The 19,869-nt window shown below is 42.2% G+C and overlaps 2 protein-coding genes across 2 annotated transcripts; one reads left to right on the forward strand and one right to left on the reverse strand.

The window, feature by feature from the left end:
• Positions 1 to 5,113: 5,113 nt before the first annotated feature.
• On the reverse strand, positions 5,114 to 7,928 carry LOC306697426 (histone H2A.V). The gene is made up of 5 exons (XM_079161321.1): positions 7,820 to 7,928; positions 6,731 to 6,808; positions 6,491 to 6,604; positions 6,241 to 6,370; positions 5,114 to 6,061 (listed from the first exon to the last, which is right to left on the reverse strand). The coding sequence occupies exons 1-5, from the start codon at positions 7,919 to 7,921 to the stop codon at positions 6,000 to 6,002; spliced, it is 486 nt and encodes a 161-aa protein (XP_079017447.1). The 5' UTR covers positions 7,922 to 7,928; the 3' UTR covers positions 5,114 to 5,999.
• A 630-nt stretch (positions 7,929 to 8,558) lies between these two features.
• On the forward strand, positions 8,559 to 11,852 carry LOC306697424 (transcriptional regulator protein Pur-beta; the record flags this gene model as incomplete). The annotated part of the gene is made up of 1 exon (XM_079161319.1): positions 8,559 to 11,852. The coding sequence occupies one exon, from the start codon at positions 8,559 to 8,561 to the stop codon at positions 9,525 to 9,527; it is 969 nt and encodes a 322-aa protein (XP_079017445.1). The 3' UTR covers positions 9,528 to 11,852.
• Between the last annotated feature and the right edge of the window lie 8,017 nt (positions 11,853 to 19,869).

Genomic DNA, 19,869 nt, shown 5'->3' on the forward strand with positions numbered 1-19,869 from the left:
TTTCCAGAAAATCAGTAACGCTGAATGCATCATTTAGCTTTTTTTCCTCAGACAATAATGATTAAAACATCAAATGCTTTCAGAATTCCTTACAGGTTGAATGGTAACTCCTGTTGCAGCATCCAGCAATAGAAAACTTTTCAGAATGATTATCTGAAACACTGACACTGTTTTGTGTGGTACTTTTCAGGCATCTCCTCTTCGCTGCGGAGCAGAATGGGAGCTGAAGGCTGACCTCGGGCTGTCCTCCACCCACCGTCCTCCAGAGACAACTGTAAAGACACAGAGAGAGAGAGAGAGAGAGAGAGATGTAAGAATAAACAAATGATTCCCGCTCTTTGAAGCTGTGAGGCAGCTACGTCTTTCATGTGTTCCCTGCTGAGGCTCGCGCTCATGTGGACAACACATCTCGTGTCACATCTGATCAGAGACATCTTTACTGCATGTGTTGGGGTTTCCGGAGTTTGCGGCAGCTTCATTGGCAACTTTGTCTCGTGGTTGTTTCTGTGCATCCGCTTCATCTGCAGGATTAGATGTTCTGTTTGTCATATTTGATGCATCCTGGTGTTTCGTGCCGCACTTCCCAGAGATCACCCGTCAGTCAAACTGAGTTTTTGGTATTTTCTTTCTCTGATCAGCCAAGATGGCTATCGCTGCTCGTGTTGTGACAGTAATACACTTTTCCCACCAAAATGTGTAAGCATATTTTTTAAACACCCTAAACCATGAATAGACTTATTTCCCATACAGTGCTGCAGGAATGAGCCAGAAATGAGTGAGCCTTTTTGCACATCTGGTTCCCTTGTCTCAAAGTCTGCAGGTTTTTTTTATACAATCCTCGTGAATTTTAAAGCTTTAACATGACGTCAAGAAGGCGGTTGCTAACAAATGAGACTACAAAACGTCATCACGTGGAATTCCAGTCCGCGTTGTGTTTATACCGGCCGTTCTGCCAATTGAATAACTATTAGGTGGTGTTCATTTGAGACCGTACAATCTGTTGTGGAAATTTATCATATTGTTCTTTTAGGTATAACTTGTATCGCTTAAACCTGCATATATGCAGATGAGGCCAACCAGGCTCATTTAAAACCTAACGATAAATGAGTTCATCGGTATTTTAGCATTTCTGACTTGCTGTAGTGTTATTTCACCACCTAACCCTCTTCCCACGAAAAGGCTGGGAACCGGCCTTGGTGTGTGCAGCGGCAGATAGAGGAGGACGACGTCTGCGAAGGGGAGGTGAAGGGAGGAGACGAGATAACGTGCATATACTCTGTTTTTGTCTATTCCTTGTTGTTAGACCTCCGAACCATCTGTGGGGAAAGAGCTCTATCCATTCAGCTGAATTATCATTAGTGTCTGTTAAATAAATATGTTTTTATATTTTAAGAGTTTTCTCATCTCGATTATTTCTCACCGGGAGGTTAAAAAGATTATTTTCCACGACACTAAACAAAACATGTAAGTAACTCATTAGCCTGTTTGCCACAGAGCTAATGTTCTGCAACAATCCAAAATCAAATCCCATTGGCTTTTTGTCAAGGCAACCAGTGCGGTGGAACTTCAGAGTTTGGCCTGCAAAAATGCATCATCCCTGCAGCGCCCTGTTGCCGGCGTTACATTGACGTCGGTTCCCCCATCAAGTGCCTCCCTCCTGTGAAAATGATCGCGCCCTCCCTCCGTGGCCAGGTTTAGGTAGGGAGGAAACACATGTCGACAAGGAAACATTATTCCACTCAACACCCACACCTGAAGTAAACAGTGAAATCGTTACAGTGGTTACTTCTTTTTTTTATTATATCTGTTACTTATTCAGTCTCTCTTTCTAACATTTAAAACCAGAGTTGGTGTTTGCCGGAACAGTGAAAAGACTAACAAAGACGGTTTTGATGCGTTTTAGAGTCTGGTAATTCATAATAATTCATAATAATTGTCCAAATGTCTGTTGATTGTATTTTTTATTTACCCGGGTTGTCATGATAGATACCAGTGATGAATGAATGCTGACTGAAGTCCAAAGCCAGATGTTAGAGGGTATTTTGTCCAGCCTTAATAGTTTGTTTTAACCACGTGAGCGGTTCTAGGGATGGTTTGTGATCCCCTGACTCTTCTACTAGCGCCACCAAGAGACCAGCATTTGTGGTTATGAATGGAATGGAATGCACACAGAAGTTTGCCCTCAAGACTCAGTTTTAGACAACAAACCCACTTGGTTGGGTTGAGGAAAAGATCATGATTTGGGTCACAGTAATCCCTTTCTGGGAGAAAGCCCTCGAGGCAAACTGCTCCCATGTGCAAAATGTAAATGGACAAAATGTTGAAATATAATAAGACTCAGATGTGAGGTTTTCTCATGTACAGACGAGTTGGACTCTGCAGGTTCTCAGAACAATGGTGGAGTTATTGCTGCTCTTGCAAAGGTCATGTCGTGTTGGTGTCGTAACAAGATCCTCGCCGATTCATTTCAGAGTCATTACACCTCTGAGTCAGACACGAGTAAACAATACTTTGGTTTAATAAACCACAGTTTTCTGTTCCCTTCACCCTCGGAGCTGCTTGTTCTGCTGCAGTCTCATCGCTCATCTCTTCCACATCATTTGCAGCTCATACAACAAAGAGATTTACTGACACTCCAAAGGACTAAATGAGATGAGCACGATGCCGAGGTGTAAACGCATTTAGGCTCCTTTAAGTTTCTGTCAGGGAGCAAAAGTTAAAAGGCTTCTCATGAGTGAGTATAAAAATAAAGAATTGCTGCAAGCGCTAATACAAAAAAGCTTGAATATGCTAGCTAAATAATAAGCAAGCGTATGACATTTGGGGAAATATGCTCGTTCTTGCCAAAGGTTAAATGAAGAAGACCAAATCCCACTCACTACTAGTACGGTAAATATGGAGCTGCAGCCATCAGCAGGATGTAGCCCGGCTCTGCAAACCCAACCTTTAAGCTTCTTTCTTTGCCGAGCCAAGAAAGAGTTTGGCACATCCACCTTCCCCGTCATTTTTTACATTTTGCTTCTTGTCCAGCTTAAACAAACAAGATATTAATAATCAAGGAGCTTTAGAGGTGATGGTAGGCAGATAATGTCACTTTGGGACAGAGCCAGGCTAGCTTGTTTCTCCCCGTTTTAGTCCTTATGCTAAGCTAAGCTAAGCGCCTACTAGCTTCAAGTTCATATTTACCGTACAGACACGAGAGTGGTATCGACCTTTTCATCGAACAGCAAGAAAAACAAAATAAGCATGTTTCCCAAACTGTTGATTCTGTTAATAAAATGTGTCAATATCTATTAGCAGTGTGTTGCTACTACACACTCTCACGGTCGGAACATTTTTTGGGACGACATTACGTTGCAAAACGAAAGTTAGGTTTAGGCAACAAAACTGAGTTAAGAAAAAACCCTTAAGTACGTGCATTTAAGTTTAGGCAACAAAACCCCAACAACACTTTGAGACTCCTGGTGTCGAACACCGGTCTCGTGATTAAATGTCCTGTGACTTTAGCCATATTTAATGCTCCGTCAATGACTGTTGCATAGTCATGAGGATGAGTTTAATTTGTGTGTCCACCACGAAATATGATCCTTGTTGACTTCTCATTGGCATTGTTATTGTGTCCATGTACACAAAACCAATAGATTGAATTTTGTGACTGTTTCTCGTCCTGTTGATTATTCTGAGCAACATATGGCAACTTTTCAGAAACAGGAAAAGAGAAAGAGAAGCATTCCATCGTGAATTTTTGATATTTTCTTCCTATTTATTTTAAGAGAGTCCTCAACTGAGAGGAAAGCACGAAGATCCAGAACATTTGAGAAACAGTACGATGTTGGCCCCTCACTGTGACTGCATCGCTGCAGTTTAAACTCAGCAATAGGATCTCTTTTGATGTATATCACTGCTTCTACTGTGGATATTTCAAACACTTCACGTTTAATTACACTAATGCAGCATTTCTGGAGAAAAGAGACATCGTTTCACCCGGAGGATTGAAAAGAACTTGCTCTTCTAAAGAAGTGATTTTCAACAGCAAAGTAAAGGATTTTAATTCATCTTCCACGACTGTTCCCTCCACAAACATAGACTGGAGTCAAGTTGTTGTCGAGCTGTGTTGTAAGTTGTCAAGGTTGGAGCTCTAAGTGTCTCCACAGACAGCTGAAAGCATCATCAACAGCCCAAGTGCCCTTCTGAAAAGAATCATCACTAGCATCACCATTATTGCAAAAGAAATCATAAAAAGCAAAGAGCAACAACGCGACGGACATGCTTCAGAGTTGAACAGCAGACATGTGGAATATACATAAAGTGCATCACATGGTTCTGTCCTTGGTCATATGTTGGTCACACCGCTACAGTTGTTCAGATGACTGCAAACAATTGTTTAAGTCAAAGCCCAAAGGGGCTGTAAGATCACTGCATGTGAACTGTTTTCTTCGTCTTGTGGAAGGAAAGAGGAAATTCTTTGTGCACTTGAAAATCAACAGCTGGCGATGCAGTTCGTCACGGTCAGCATGAGAAATTCATCACAGTTTAATTGTGTCGGTATGAGTGTGTGTGTGAAACTCATTTGGAGTTATGCATTTTAAGGGGCTTAACGAATGAGAAATGAATATACTGACATTCATCTCCACATTCTTTGTATAAAGGCTAGTGCCAAAGGAAACATGCTCACGAGGGTATTGTTCCAATGTTCACTGTTGTATGTTTGCTTGATGCAGCTTTTAAACTATGTGTTCCCTGATTATTTGATGCATGTATGGTGCAGATGGCTAAAAGAAGAATACAATGCATTATATATCTCTTACTGACTGATTCAGGAGGATGTTATTGTGAATGCAAGTGGCTCCCCCTGCAGGACAAATGCTGAAGTGACACTACTGTAAAGATTACTCACTAAAACAAAACACAATCTAAATGTACATGTATTTACTTTACAAATGCAATTGTTGTCAATTATGAATAACCAACTTATCTTACTGAATTAATCCCTAAAATATCTGAAATGTGAAAAAACAAACTTACTGCAGTTTTATTCATGTATTATTAGACAGTCCTATGACCTATAATCATATTCAAAACTGCAAAAATAATTCCAGTAGTTGTTTCAAGCCAATGATGACATGCGTTGGGTATTTATTCAAAGATAAAATACTTCATTTCCCTGAACACACAGCTTGTTGGACTTCTTTACTTGAAAAAAAGGGTAATGACTCATAGTCGGGACATTGTGCATACATTTAGGTACTGTGAATACATTTTGAAAGCACAGATATGGTTCAACCAGTCTCCAGCTCTATGGTTGTGATAATGGCTCCACTGTGAGGATCGGTGTCACCTGATCCCAGCAGCCGAGGACCACACTTCATTTTAAGGTTAACACATTTAGTTGGTTTTGTTGAAGTGCTATAGATGCTAAACACTGGACAGAAGGTTGCAATGACTTTTTTTTTTCAATGACTTTTCATTTTGATGTAAAAACAAAACAAAAAAACAACTATTAATACATCACTATCCATGTGCAGTTCAAAATATTACAGTAAGTCAAGGGAGAGAAGCACCATCTCACATTTAGCTGCTGTTACGCAATTTGCTATCCAAACAAAGAATTTTAGAAACATTATAGTAAATATTGTAACTTCAAGAAAATAACCACAATACAAGTTGTTTTTTTTTTTATATAAAAACGGTTTTAACAATTCTTTTTTCAGTATAAAACATTACAGAGTCCCAGGCCAATCAAACAAATTCACTTGAACAGAGTTATTTGAAATAATCATGAAATCCCCAGTCAAACCTTCTACAATAACATACAAAGGGATTTTTTTTTTGTCGTTAAGGGGTTTTCTGTACTTTATTTTCTAGTTATGGGAAAATATTACAACACAAATCCTAACAATCACTCTTCGTTTTTGCTATAATAATAATAAAAAAAGAACACATGTGAACTCCTGGTCCTATCGAAGCCTAAGCCCCGAAATGTATGGTCAACATGGCATTTATGCAGTCTTCTGCTGGCCCTTCTTTCCAATGAGGGATTTGTGGATGTGGGGAATGACACCTGAAGACAAAATAAACACATTGGTGAGATTAAATGTTTCATGCAAAAGGTAGCTGTGAATATTACTACAGAATGATTAAGATAATTAGAGAACATTGACACCAACATACTAAGAAGCATTTATGATGCATATACAATCAAGACACAAAAACTTGATAAGAATGTAGAGGTCCGCTCACCTCCTCCAGCAATTGTTGCCTTGATGAGGGAGTCCAACTCCTCATCACCACGGATGGCCAGCTGCAAGTGACGGGGAGTGATACGCTTCACCTTCAAGTCTTTGGAGGCATTTCCCGCCAACTCTAGTACCTGAGAACAAAAATGACAGAAATGAATATAAACAGCCCCATCTCACACAGAAACACTTGCATGGTGCGACATCTAGTGCCACTGTTAACTACCAACATGCACAAAATGAGGGAGGCTTACTTCAGCAGTGAGGTATTCAAGGATAGCTGCACTGTACACAGCTGCTGTGGCTCCTACACGACCATGGCTGGTTGTGCGAGTCTTCAAGTGCCTGTGGATACGACCCACTGGGAACTGGCAGGAAACAGACATGAAACATTGGTTTGAGCAAAACAAAAAGGGGGTTAAACTCGAGGTGGGTGAAGCATAACATATGCAGCTAAGCCACAAACAGACATAAATAGATTGAAAGAGATTTACCTGCAGCCCAGCCCTCTGGGAGCGAGACACTGCTTTGGCCTTGGCTTTGCCGCTGTCTTTTCCTGCCTTGCCACCAGCCTGTAGGGGTGATTATAGGAAACAATAGAAGTCAGAGTGGGAAGTAAAGGTAGCAAGCAAGCACAGGCTGTAATGTTTGGATTATTGGAACTAAATCATGCATAACAAAACAAAAAACATGTACTACAACATCTCATATTTTCAAATTAGTGGACATGGGTCAAAATATTTTAAATATGTGCGCATGGAGTGGTAAATTACAAGTAAACACTCCCATAGGAAACGTTACAGATGCCCGGTTAAACTGGTATCACTTTCCCGCCAATCATGTGCGTAACATAGCACATTAAAGGCGGTCACAATAACCGGTACCAGATATTAACATGCATAAAACCGGATATTAAACATTTTTTTTAAAGTTGAGAAACCCAATACAGATACATTCTGACGAAAATCGTGAAAAGCGGTCAGATGACGATGACCTCACGACAAAACACAAAACAGACGTTTAAGTTCTCATCTACGAATCTCAACGGCTAAAAAGTTTGCCTCGCGCAATCACCTCGGCGTTAAGAAATCACACAGTCGATTTTACGTCATTCTAGTCGTTTACAAGCTTTACGGTACACTACTAACGGCTAACGTTAACCAATCCGTTAGGCTACTAAAAAAAAACCTTAGCTAAACTTAGCTTGCTAATCCACCTTTCAGAGAGGCTACACCGAGTGACAAAAAAAAATAACTTAGTATGAATATGAGTTTTGCATTTCTAATTAACCTCTCCACTTCTGCCAAATAGGAACTATCCGTCACACGGCGAATATAATGTCGCATTTAACGGACCAAAACATCAAAACTCGGATTTGTTACGCTAACGTTAATGCTAACGCTAATGCTAACGTATTAGCTGACAGTTAGCTCTTTATCAAGCTTTTTTTCAACCACACACATTCTGGTCGAATTTCCTCAGTTCAAATTCAAAACAGTACTTTCTACAGTTGCACGTTAGTTGCAGTACGAGTGTACCGACGTCCCCGGTGAAGCATTTAGCGTTAACCGAAGCGCACATACCATTTTCCGTCGCGTTATTTGATTGTAGAACTGAGTAGATAGCAAACAATTTCGGCTCCCGAAAGCAAAGAAACAATAAACCCTTTCGCAAATCTTTTGCATGCGACCCCTCGTGGGAGTCTAAAGAGCCAATCAGATTGTGTTTTGTTACTTCGAATCTCTGTTGCGGCCAATCGCCGAACAGCTTGCAGAAAATTCACCCATCCCCCACCCCAAGATCGTCGTGCCTGCCTTTGCACACGGAACCAACAAGTAGGCGGGACAGTATGAGTAGAGTGTCCTTTCAGGGGCAGCCATCCCAAAAATGTACAAAATACATAATCAGGAGGTCGTATTTGGAATTAACTCTTGATGTTCAGTACAAAGACACTCACAACATCTTCAAATACAATTTGTTTGGTGCTAGAAAACTGATTATGCCAGCAGTAAAGTGACCAACGGACACATTCTCGGTCGTAGATAGTCGTTACACATGGGTTTAATACTGACGTAAAGAGCTGTTGTGAACTGCAAGTACAGTATGTACGTGAATGTCATCCAGGAGGCGGTGACGTTATAATGACAGACAGGACAATTGGCGAATGAACACGCGAACCCTCTATCTGATGTTGTAACTGGCAGCAGCAGCGGCCAATCAGAGCCCAGCTACCAGCCGTCCGGTATCCTCAGCGAGCTACCCAGGCAAGGAGGGGGTGTGGGGGTCAAAGATACGCAGAGAGACGGGCTGCTGGTGGCGAAGATGGCGGATGGGGACAGTGGCAGTGAGCGCGGTGGAGGCAGCAGCAGCGGTGGCGGAGGGGGAGGAGGCGGCGGCGGCGGCGGAGGAGGCGGCGGCGGCGGTGGTGGTGGATTTCAACATTACCAACGGGAAGTGGAGACCCAGGAGCTGGCGTCGAAGCGGCTGGACATTCAGAACAAACGCTTCTACCTGGACGTGAAGCAGAACGCCAAAGGCCGGTTCATCAAAATTGCCGAGGTGGGCGCCGGGGGCTCTAAAAGTCGACTGACCCTCTCCATGTCAGTGGCGGCGGAGTTCCGCGACTACCTGGGGGACTTCATAGAGCACTACGCCCAGCTCGGGCCTAGCACCCCGGAGCAGATCGCTCAATCATCCGGTGGTGATGACACCGGGCCTAGGCGGGCCTTGAAGAGCGAGTTCCTGGTGCGAGAGAACCGAAAATACTACCTCGACCTGAAGGAGAACCAGCGGGGTCGGTTTCTCCGGATCCGGCAGACCGTCAACCGAGGCCCCGGTTTCGGAGTTGGATCGGGTGGCATCCCCGGGGCCGGTCTACAGGCCGGACAAACCATCGCACTCCCGGCCCAAGGCTTAATAGAGTTCCGCGACGCCTTGGCCAAGTTGATAGACGACTACGGCGGAGATGAGGACGAGCTGGCCGGCGGCGGAGGAGGAGCAGGGCCCGGGGGCTACAGCGAGCTTCCGGAGGGCACTTCCATCATGGTGGACTCGAAGCGGTTCTTCTTCGACGTCGGGTCCAACAAGTACGGAGTTTTCTTGCGGGTGAGCGAAGTAAAGCCCAGTTACAGGAACTCTATCACGATCCCCTTCAAGGCGTGGGGCAAGTTCGGAGGAGCGTTCAGCCGCTACGCCGAGGAGATGAAGGAGATCCAGGAGAAGGTTAGGGAGAAGATGTACGAGAGGAGAGCCGGAGAGGAGTCGGAGGGCGACGACGTGGACGACGATTGACGGATGATGGAGAGGGGAGGAAGCTGACAACATGATGCAAAGCCTGGCGATAAACAAGAGAGATAGGAACGACTATTCTGTGCATGACGAATCGAACTTTAAAATGCTAGAACAACGGAGTAAAATATATATATATTTGACTGCGAAATTACTGTCTATATAAGAGAATCATGTCCTAAAGTTTAGGTGGATGTTATAGCTAAATGAGTGCAGACTGCAGCAGTCAGCTCCTGAATGAGATTCCCCATAAAAAACCCTAAATATATAGATCTATATACATACATATATATATATATATATATATCGATTTTCTATTTGATAACCTCCACATGTAATGTTAGCCCAGCAAATTAAGTTTGACAGTGCTCAAGCTACAGCGGTAGCTCCACCAGACCCACTTCCTGTGGTGATAGCCAGTGGTAAGAGCTCACCCGGTGCTGACCTGTAGTCTGCTTGATGATAATAAGGAAGCGTGGAGACGTGTGACATACTCATACCAGCAGGTGCAGAGTGGGGAAATGGGACAGAGCACCTGTATCACTCAAACATGGCTGTGTGTTTGTGTGTTTTTGTCTAAAAATGACCTGTAAGGAGCAGCTTGCCCAGACTAAGACCCACAACACCCAGAGCCCCGGTCTCAGCTATAGGGGGCATCCTTGGCATCTCAGGACATCCACTCAGCCCAGCGAGGTGATCTGTTACAAGCACACGGCTCGTTCGGATTCTCTGGACAATCCAAACGAGTCCTAATGACCTCTTTCACTCCCTCCTGGGCACCCCTCAGGTGCTAACCTCCTGCTCCGATAGCTGAAACGTGGTGAGGCGTCCTCGCTCGTGGCTCCTCTTTATGTCTCGGGGCCTCCGATCTGTATTTCTGCTCTATATCAGCATTACCCTGTGCCTGTGCATCATCCCTCAAAGAGGTTCCGGGTGCAGATCTGGTGAAGCCAGTTGCTGCAGTCGGGACGTCTGTGGCAACTGATGACGTCTCATATAACGCCCACGTTTGACCCCCCCGACACGCTGAGCTGAGGCCTCGAGCACTGGTCACGATTTTCCGAGCAAAAGCTTAATATTGCCGGGCTTTAGCGATGGTCCTCGAGGGAATCGACCTTGTTGACTTATTTAGGGTGCGCCATTTGGATCCTTTTAATCTTGAACTCAGACCATTAGCGACTGAAGCAATATTCAGTCTTGATTGTAAGAACAAGTAGGTCCTCAAAAACGAGTGTGGGTGCTGTACCTTTTTAAGAAAAATATATATATATACTGGCAGAGATTTACTTACTAAAAAGATCAAGTATAGATAGAATTATTTTTCAAAAGAGATCTATTGAAATATGTCTCAGAAATGTGAGGCATTTATGAGATAATGCTGCGTAAAGTGGCTTATTTAAAACACTAAACTCGGATGCAACTGTCCAGGGTGATGTTTCATACCTGCTGTGTGTCCTAACATTTCTTTTATTCCTTTAGAGGAAATTAAGAAGAGTACAACAAATTGATAACAAAAGTGTGTTATAGCAATTTCAAGAAGCTTCATTGAAGTAGTTTGTCAGCAAACACTCAGCACTCCAGTTCACTTTACATAGCAGCACCGAGTTGTCCCCCCGTTTCACTCCACCCGTTGTACCGTGTTTTGTCACATGGCTTTCCGTCAGTTGCCATACGGCGCAAACAGAAACACCTGCAATCATCCTCATTTTGTCTTTTTAGTGCTCCTTTTAAACAAATATGCTACTTTTTGTTTTGTTTTTGCATGCGTGCTCTTACGCGGAGCTGCCTTGTGTTCTTTTCTTTTGCGTATTCTGAGTGCTGTATGATGGTATTTATCCATTTTTGAGAGCGGTTTCAAGTTTTATTTCTTGCAATGGGAGAAAAAAAGTTTTAACGTTTACTTCTCAGCCTAATAATACAACATTTAAAAAAAAAAAAAAGAGCCGCAGAGTTCCCGTGCTTTGGGGAAAATGTCACTTTCATTGTCCCACTTCCTTTGGTGTGTAAACCTCTCGTTGGATTTGACTTCACCCACTTCAACACAGCAGAGAAATGCCATATGAAAAAGATAAACACATGGGAGCAATAGTTTTTTTTCTTCTTTTATATTCATATAAATATACTATATATATATATATATATATATATATATATATATATATATATATATATATATATATATATATATATAATATTACACATGAGATTGAGCTACATCCTTCTTCCTGTACTGTGTTACGTGAAATGGCAGCTGTTTCAGTCATGTGTGTTCTGCTGTAATATTCTACCAAGTTCCTTTCAACGAGAAATAAAAGAGGTTTTTGCTCAGGAGCGGTGTGTGTGGTCTTTTTTATCCTCCCACGTCAGGCTGGAGGTCCCTTTAACTTTACAGGCCGAGTGCATCCACGGTGATAGGATTTCTCTTGATATGTTTACAGTTCACTTTAATTATTTATGCTCCAGCAGGTCATTTTCTCAACTAATCGACACGTAATTTTGTCCATAACATGAAAAAGAAGAGAAAAAACACCGTTCAGGGAGACATCTTTTAAATTGCTTGATTTTATTTGACCAACTGTCCAAAACACAAATATAAATTTATATATTTAACTTACAATTAGAACAGTAACAAAACCCAGCAAATATCCACATTTTGAGAAGCAGAAAACAGTATTTTTTTACATTTTGTGTGTCAATGAAAAAGTACAATATTTCACTTTTAAATACTCTGTAGAAGTAACATAAAATAAAAAAATACGAGTATAGTAAATGTACTACTGTACTATATACTTTCCAATTCCAATGCAAACTTCTTTCCAGAGCTTTCAACCATACGAGTTCATGCTTTCTTTATAAAACTACTGAGATCAAGACTCATTTTGTATTTCTTTTCGAACTTTGACATATTTTTGCAAAGACGCTTTACACAAGCACATTGTTTTCAGTGCTCTTCACAGCACTGACTTTAAAAGGGAAAGAATGACGGAGAAGTGCATCTCCAGCAGAGTGTGTCACTGAGAACGAAGAAGTTTACGTAAAACAGCCAGCATGTAAAACTCACGTCTGTCTGTTCCAGTGACAGGTAACAGCTGGTGATATCCTCCTCTCTGGTTGGAGAGTGAAATCTCTTCCTGTAATCTGATTTTTGTTGGTACTTTTGTATGTTTTGCTGATGCAATTTCTTAGTACTCTGCAGAGGAATATGAATGCCTGCTTATGTTTCAGATACTGACGGTTGTGGAAGAAGCTGAGATGTTTGTTTCTGAAGGAAAAATATCAATAACATAATGTTAAAGTAGTCCATCACAAGGAGAAGTGCAATTCATCATATATACACATTACTGATTCACTGGTTTTAATCTACAACCATGCTGATCATATGTGTTTCATATAAAAAGTAACCAGTGGCAGGCCAGGTCTATCAGATCAGTGCAGTGGAGTTGGGTAAAATGTACAATATCTCCCTCTGTGGAGTAAAAAGTACCATAAAATGGAAATACTCAAGTAAAATACCTCAAAACTGTTCTTAAATAAATGTACTTAGTCGCACTAGAAGAAGACGATACAGATGCAGTGTGCAGTTTAGTTCAGGTTCAGGTATTTTATATATGATGATGTCTCAGAAAGCAGACTTTAACTACAGGGCGCTTTTCAAAACAAAAGCTCAAAAATGCTCAACGAGAAGAAATAAAAGGGGAAAGAGGGAGAGATAAGCGACAGGGCATAAGTATTACCATCAAAATGTATACACTTACTAGCTGCAACATTAAAGTGATGAACACATAAGTACATTATAACATTATAATCTAATAATATGTGTTATGATAGCTGAAAATGGGCCATCCGTCATAATGAGTACTTTAACTTTTGGTGCTTTAAGTATATTTTGAATGCTTGTAACTTCTACACTGTGGTATTTCTACTTTTGCTGAAGTAAAAGATCTGAATACTTTGTCTTAGTTTGAAGTGGAGTCACAAGAGCCGACTAGAGGTCGCTGTATCCTTTGAGGTTGGCCTGAAGCCTAAAAATACCCCGTCGTGTACAGGCCTGTGTGGTGCAGGTCAACAGGGCAACATGTGAAAGGCCCGACGGGGCGCGTTCCAGTGTACCGTTTTATCTTGGAGGAACTGAAAGTCGCCCAGCTGTCTGCAGTCCGTCAACCCCTCCCCAGACAGAGGGAGGATGATTCACAGAGAAGTCTGCTGATTAGTAACGAAAGCACAGACAAAGAGTTCAGTTGTTCACGGCAAAGTAGTCTCCCGGCGGAGGTGTGCAGGGTGGTACTTCTTCTCTCATTTGAGGTCATTTGTGGCCGTGGTTTCATTTGTATTTTTATGTCACAACAGTGCGGTGGTGGGACTTGAGCTCAGACCCGGGGATGAATTAGACTTCAACAAACAACGCTGTTCCTGCAAAGCCGGGCAGGTCTGTAGTCACTGTTGCAATCATTAAAAAGAAAAAGCAGCATGTGCATGTATACAGCAAGAAGTGCTCATGTCAGGTGATGCTGACAGGAAGGGTCCTGGCCAACATGACAGCAGAGCTTGGTGGAAACCGACTGGTGATCCAACACCTCAAGCAATTGCCACAGTTTCCCAATCTTATGTAGAATGAAGAGACACATTCGTGCTTTCTGAATGTTAATCTGCACACGTCAGCCTTTCCAATGAAGCTGCAACATGAATCTCAGAGCCAGTAGCTTCAGGCTAGCTGAAAACATGACTGCCTCTTTTACAAAGTGTTGGCGCGTATTCAAAAGGCTCGTCTGGATGATGTTTCACCACATCAGGGCCATGTGAAAGTGATGCAAAATCCTCTGCCGCGGACTCCATTTCCTCTACTTAGCCTAGTGATTCACCGGTACAGACGCTACTCATTTCCCCTCCTGTGCTCATGCACGCACACGCATTTTCACTCACATAAACGAGCACAACCTCGGAGTGCTGAGTGAGAAAGAGCGTGTGTGTGTGGAGAGGACAGCTCAAGGGCACATAACACCACGCTGAGCCGGGTGCCAGTGAAAGGAGGGCGGATTATTTCACACGGCCCCGGTGTGCTGGTGGCCACGCTAAGCCGGCCATCCGTCATTCTGAGCAGGCGAGGAGTGAGAGGTGGTGACGGCTGAGGATTGGATCTCTATGAGATGGTGGGCTGCTGAATCCGTCTGCTGCCCAATGTCACACACTCAGCTAAATGCTTCCACGCTGCCCATCAGTCATGCACGATGACGCAAGATGTTAGTGGGAAAGATAAACCGGGAAAGAAACACACGAAGGCTCATTGTTTTCGGCTTTTTCACACGTTCCAACACATGCAGTCTTTTTGTATCTTACTTTACAGTACATTTTTAAATAACGAAGTGAAGAATCAGAAAGTATTGTACGAAGCAGTAGACATTTATGTTCACAATTCTCACTGCACCTCACTTCTGCACAATAAGAGACGCTTTAAACTGATTGTAGTCGCTTCTACCTCCAGAAGTAATAACTCAGCAAAAAGTGGGTTTGGACAAGAGGATAAAAACGTTTACTCAACCATTACTCAGCAAAAAAAAAACAGGCAGAAGTCAGGAAAGCAGACTTTAAGCAAGCAGGGATTAGGGGGAAAAGGCAGAAGTCCAAGATTCAGGATAAGAGTCATGCAGGCGGGCAAAATGGCTGGACTGCTTAGTAACACATAATAACTAATAACTTATCTATGAGCAGCAGCATTATGATGCATAAAAAAGGGTCCATTTAGGAAGAAAATCCAGCACAAATGTGGAGGACAACAGGTGATTGGAGCAGGCGGAGAAGTCTGAGGGCATCTGATGGGAAGGTACAGAATGCCATTGAATGTTTTTGCAGAAGTGGGAATGTGGCTGAGAGGAGGGACGGAGAGGCAGAAAGTAAATCCAGGTAACGGCATATTATTCACAGGTATACGGGAAGCAAGGGAGCGACTTGAAACACCAACAAATGCTGGTTTTGTTACGACTTTGGTGATAGATTCATAACCCATCATGCACTTCAACCCATATTCATAATCCGTCAGAAAAACAGGAAATCTGGAAAAATCCAGCACAAAATGATGTCGTGCGTGGGAAAACATAGCAAAATGAAACACTCAGCAGAAAGTAGAGTGATTGCAAAATTGCAAACCAATGAGCAGAACAACCCTTCCTGAGATGCATTACGTAATTCAATAAACATGTTTATGTAGAAATTGTAAGCATAAGGAGAACTGAGAGTGATGATTAGGGCTGGCCAACATACACTTATGTTGTCATTATATCTACATTACTGATGATTATTTATCGAAAATCTCATTGCGAAAGCACCAAAAGTCAACCCTACATTATTGTCGTAATATCAATATTGAGGTATTTCTCCATATCGCCCGGCCCTAGTTCTGACTCTCTGGGTTATTAGAAGGTTTATAGGGTTTTTTTTCTGCTTCGTCTGCTTGACAGAATCCATCAGCAGCTGGTTTGCAAAATCCCCAAAAGAAAAGAGCAGAAAGAGGTGGAGTGGCTAAGAGAAAATAAACTAGGTTTATGAGGACAAAGCTGATGCTGAGAGAAGGTTTGAGGAGGACGATGGAGAGGAAAGCGTGAGGTAGCCGAGGCGATTGCACACATCGAATCTGGACCAGAGCAGCCGGGGATCCCTCGCCTGGCGAACAAACATCCCGTAGCGGTGAATGAGGGGCTGCTGAGCTATTTTTAGTCCGTGTTGCCATGTGTGAGGAATGCTCTCTGCCGTACGCTCAGGCAAACTACATGTACTACGCTCATGACGCAGCGTCATCTCAGTCCCGTGCATGAATGGGGAAAAACGATCAGCTCGATTCCACCGAACTGAACTGCTGAGAGATCAAACAGACACAATCGTATCTGTCGCCTCCCTCTGTCTGTGCATCTCGTCTTCCTCTTCCTTCTTACTCAATGTCAGTTCAATCCTCTGTGCTTTTCTTTCTGAGGCCATAGAACCAGCAGATCTCATTTTTCTCTCACGAAGTTATTACACAACTTAATATTGCCTTTCATGTGTGCAGTGTCTCTGTAGCCTACACTGAATCAATTACATGTAATTTAAGAAGGAAGCTGCAATAATAATGATTAGTACCACTCTATAATAGATGACAAAAGAGTCTGAAATAGAGTCTTTGGATGGGAAGGAGCTGATTGGCTGGCCTGAAATCCATGTTACCATGATGCTAACGGCAGCAGGGGTAGAAGACATTTCTTAAAAGTGAAGCAATTTGAAAAGTGAAACTTTGTTTTATATGTTATTACTATTGTTAATAAACATTGTAATACAGACCTGTGTTATGAGCAGAAAACATTTGCATTAACACAAGTAGGACGATGAGTTTTTAGGCAATACCCCTAAACTGACATTAATCTTTATACAACGTGAACAATGGCAGACAAATTGTACTTTGTGCACGGACTTCCTATGCAACATAAAAGCACAGTCATGTACTGTACGCGAAAGACATTTTGCACACACATGACGTTCTTTATTAAAGATGATCCACAGTGGCAATGCCGCTTGAACACCACTTGTCAGCAGCAGAGATCAAGTGACTATGGAGCCAACAGGCAGTGTGCATCACACCCCTTCATCCCACCTGCAGTGAGAGAAGCCACTGAGGGGAAGGACTCTGAATGTTTCGGGCCCCAGAACCTGTGTTTCCACTGAAGAGGCCAACTAATTGTTGTGATGGAAGATTTCTATGTTAATCGGGAGAAGAGAGTGTCATTCACAAATCAATAAAGTCTTCGAAAGATTCAAAGTTGTCTTTCTCTGTTTATTCGCTTGCAAGGGAAGGTCAGTGTCTGTGCTGAAAGCTTAAAAAAAGTACAAGGCACCACATATTTTATGCATACAGAAGTTCCCGCCTTTAGATAAATCATAAATAGGGGAGTATAGGTCTTTTGTCTTGATCTGCTCATTATCTGGAGTCTGCCAGGTGCGTTCAACTGGGAGTCAGTTCATACTGAGATTGGGAACAACGGCTTTCTGTTTCTTCCTCTGGTGTGGGTGCATGTGATCGGCCTTGAAGAACAGGACCCTGGTTTCATGAACTAATTAACTGCAGTAATTAATATTTGGACTGCTGTGTTTTTTAGGTTTCTGTGTCTCTGTACTTCTCCCATCAGTTGTACAACATCTTTCAAAACTTTCCATGATACTAAAATATATTTCACCATTACATTGTCCTGTAGGGAAGCTTATACGGCTCTGGAATGTGTTTTCTCCACTGGAAGGTCACCCGATGATACTTTGACACATTTTGGCCGCCGTAGAGGGTCCTCTGTCATGTTTGATCGACGTAGCAGCGTTAAAGAGGGCGCTCTTGCTGTGTTTCGTGAAAATAGTGAAAATGCTCAAAGTCCAAGGCCATGTCTTTAAAATGTGTGTGTGTCAGTATAAACCCAAACATATTTGGTTCAATTTGATATAAAACAGAAAAGCTGGAAATCTCCATATTCGAGAGGCTAAAAACAGCATTCTCTGCCTTCTTTTGCGTGGAAAATACTTTAACGCTGAATCGACTGTGCCCTCCCTTTCCCTCTATGCACAAGATGCACCAGAGCTTATGCTGCTTTGAGGTCAAAAGATTGTCAACATTGCTGAAAAACTCCGTACGTGTCATGGTTTGATTGAAAGGCCTCATCAGTTCTACTGAAGGGCTGGGTCCTGAGAGTTGATTGTGCAACTTAACTTTCAATTCTTTCTTTTTTTCAGCTGCATTGTAAACCAGGGTGTTAATCGTTTTCAGAGAAACGAAAGAGTGCATTTGAACAGTAGCTACAAAGAGCTCTGAACTTCGTTCTGTTCCATTGCGCTGAAAAAATAAACATTCTGCAAGATTCAAAGGCTTAGGGGGTGAGTGAACAGCAATGCATAGAAACAAATACTTAGACCAACGTCATCAAATATGTGACTGGAATCTCTACCAAACCTCAAGGAGGAAGTTACTGCCACTGAAGAATGTTTTGCTGTCATACATTCTAAGCAGTGATGCGAAATGAAATGTAGGTAAGGTGTGATCAACAGGGTGTGTTTGGCACACATTGACATCAATGTCAAGGTGGCACCGAGAGTTCTAGAGAGTTCCTTTGTTGGGCCGGTTTCACAAAGACATTTTAAGATCGGTCTGCAAAGTGTGAAGCGAGTCTTCATTTTGCTCTTAGACCGGTCGAAGGAAAGTTACGAAGTTTAACAAAAATACAAACAGAAGCATTTAAAAAAATTAGTGTTCAGGCATGCCTTAACAATAAGGCCTTTGGAGAGCTTAGCTATAGTCTCTCCCAGACGCAATAAGTAAACAAACAATTAGAGGTTGAGACTTAGTTTAGTTTCTTACACATTACAGTAATATTCAATTCACGCAAGTAATTTGATACATTAAGATGAAAATCGGGCTCAATCAAGCTTTCAAGTTAATAATGATGAAGTGAAAAAACATGGTTTCATATATAGAGCAGTTTAGGCATCGGTTGGGGTTAAGGTGAGATTTAGGTTAAAAAAGACCAAGACATGAAGCTTAGGGAAAGAAAAACTAAACGCAATCTATTGGTTTCGTGTACATGTGCGTCCCTGCCAATCACAGCACATTAGGGCGGGTAAAAAAGGTAAACAGACTACAGCGCAGAGATGAACTGATATATTATGAGTCGGTATATTAAACTTTTGCCAAATCCTCTCAGAAGTATGGCCAAAATCTTTATTCTCAAGAAAAGCTTTCAGTGCAGTTGATTGTTTTTCTTTTACCCGCAGTTTGTTTAATATTGACCTGATAGCGGCTCAACAGTAGTCTTTCTTAAAACCCTGTGCTGTGGAGCTTACCAAACGAATGTAATATAATGTAGTTTGAGTCAATGCTCCAACATTAGCATTGTTGAAATGTAACATCCAGCTATCGCTGCCAGCATTACGATGCTGCTGAGCACCCCTCCTGTTGATTTACCGTTGGTGGTTCTTTAGTGTAAATCACACCTTTTTCTACCAAAGTGAGTCACTTATTAGTTACTTATTTCTGACTAAAGTGGATTTCTCACTACCTTTTACAATCTTAATCCGTGAAACCTTTGGAAATGGTATACCATCCTTCAGTAAATATCAAACGATGCTAGAAATGTCAGTCTACGTACAGTATACAATGAAACACCCACACAAGGAATCTAGGAATTGTAGGAATGTTTACTCTGCTGGAAACATGCTGTGGGGCACTGTTTGATCAGCAATCAACATTCACTGTCAGGAGTTGACTCAGCATTGTCGTGAAAGTATTATCAACGAGTCCTTCAAATTAATCAACAGGATACAGAACTTTTGTTTGTCCATGCCCTCC

The sequence above is a fragment of the Pholis gunnellus genome (assembly GCF_910591455.1).
Source record: "Pholis gunnellus genome assembly, chromosome: 6".
NCBI classification, from domain to species: domain Eukaryota; kingdom Metazoa; phylum Chordata; class Actinopteri; order Perciformes; family Pholidae; genus Pholis; species Pholis gunnellus.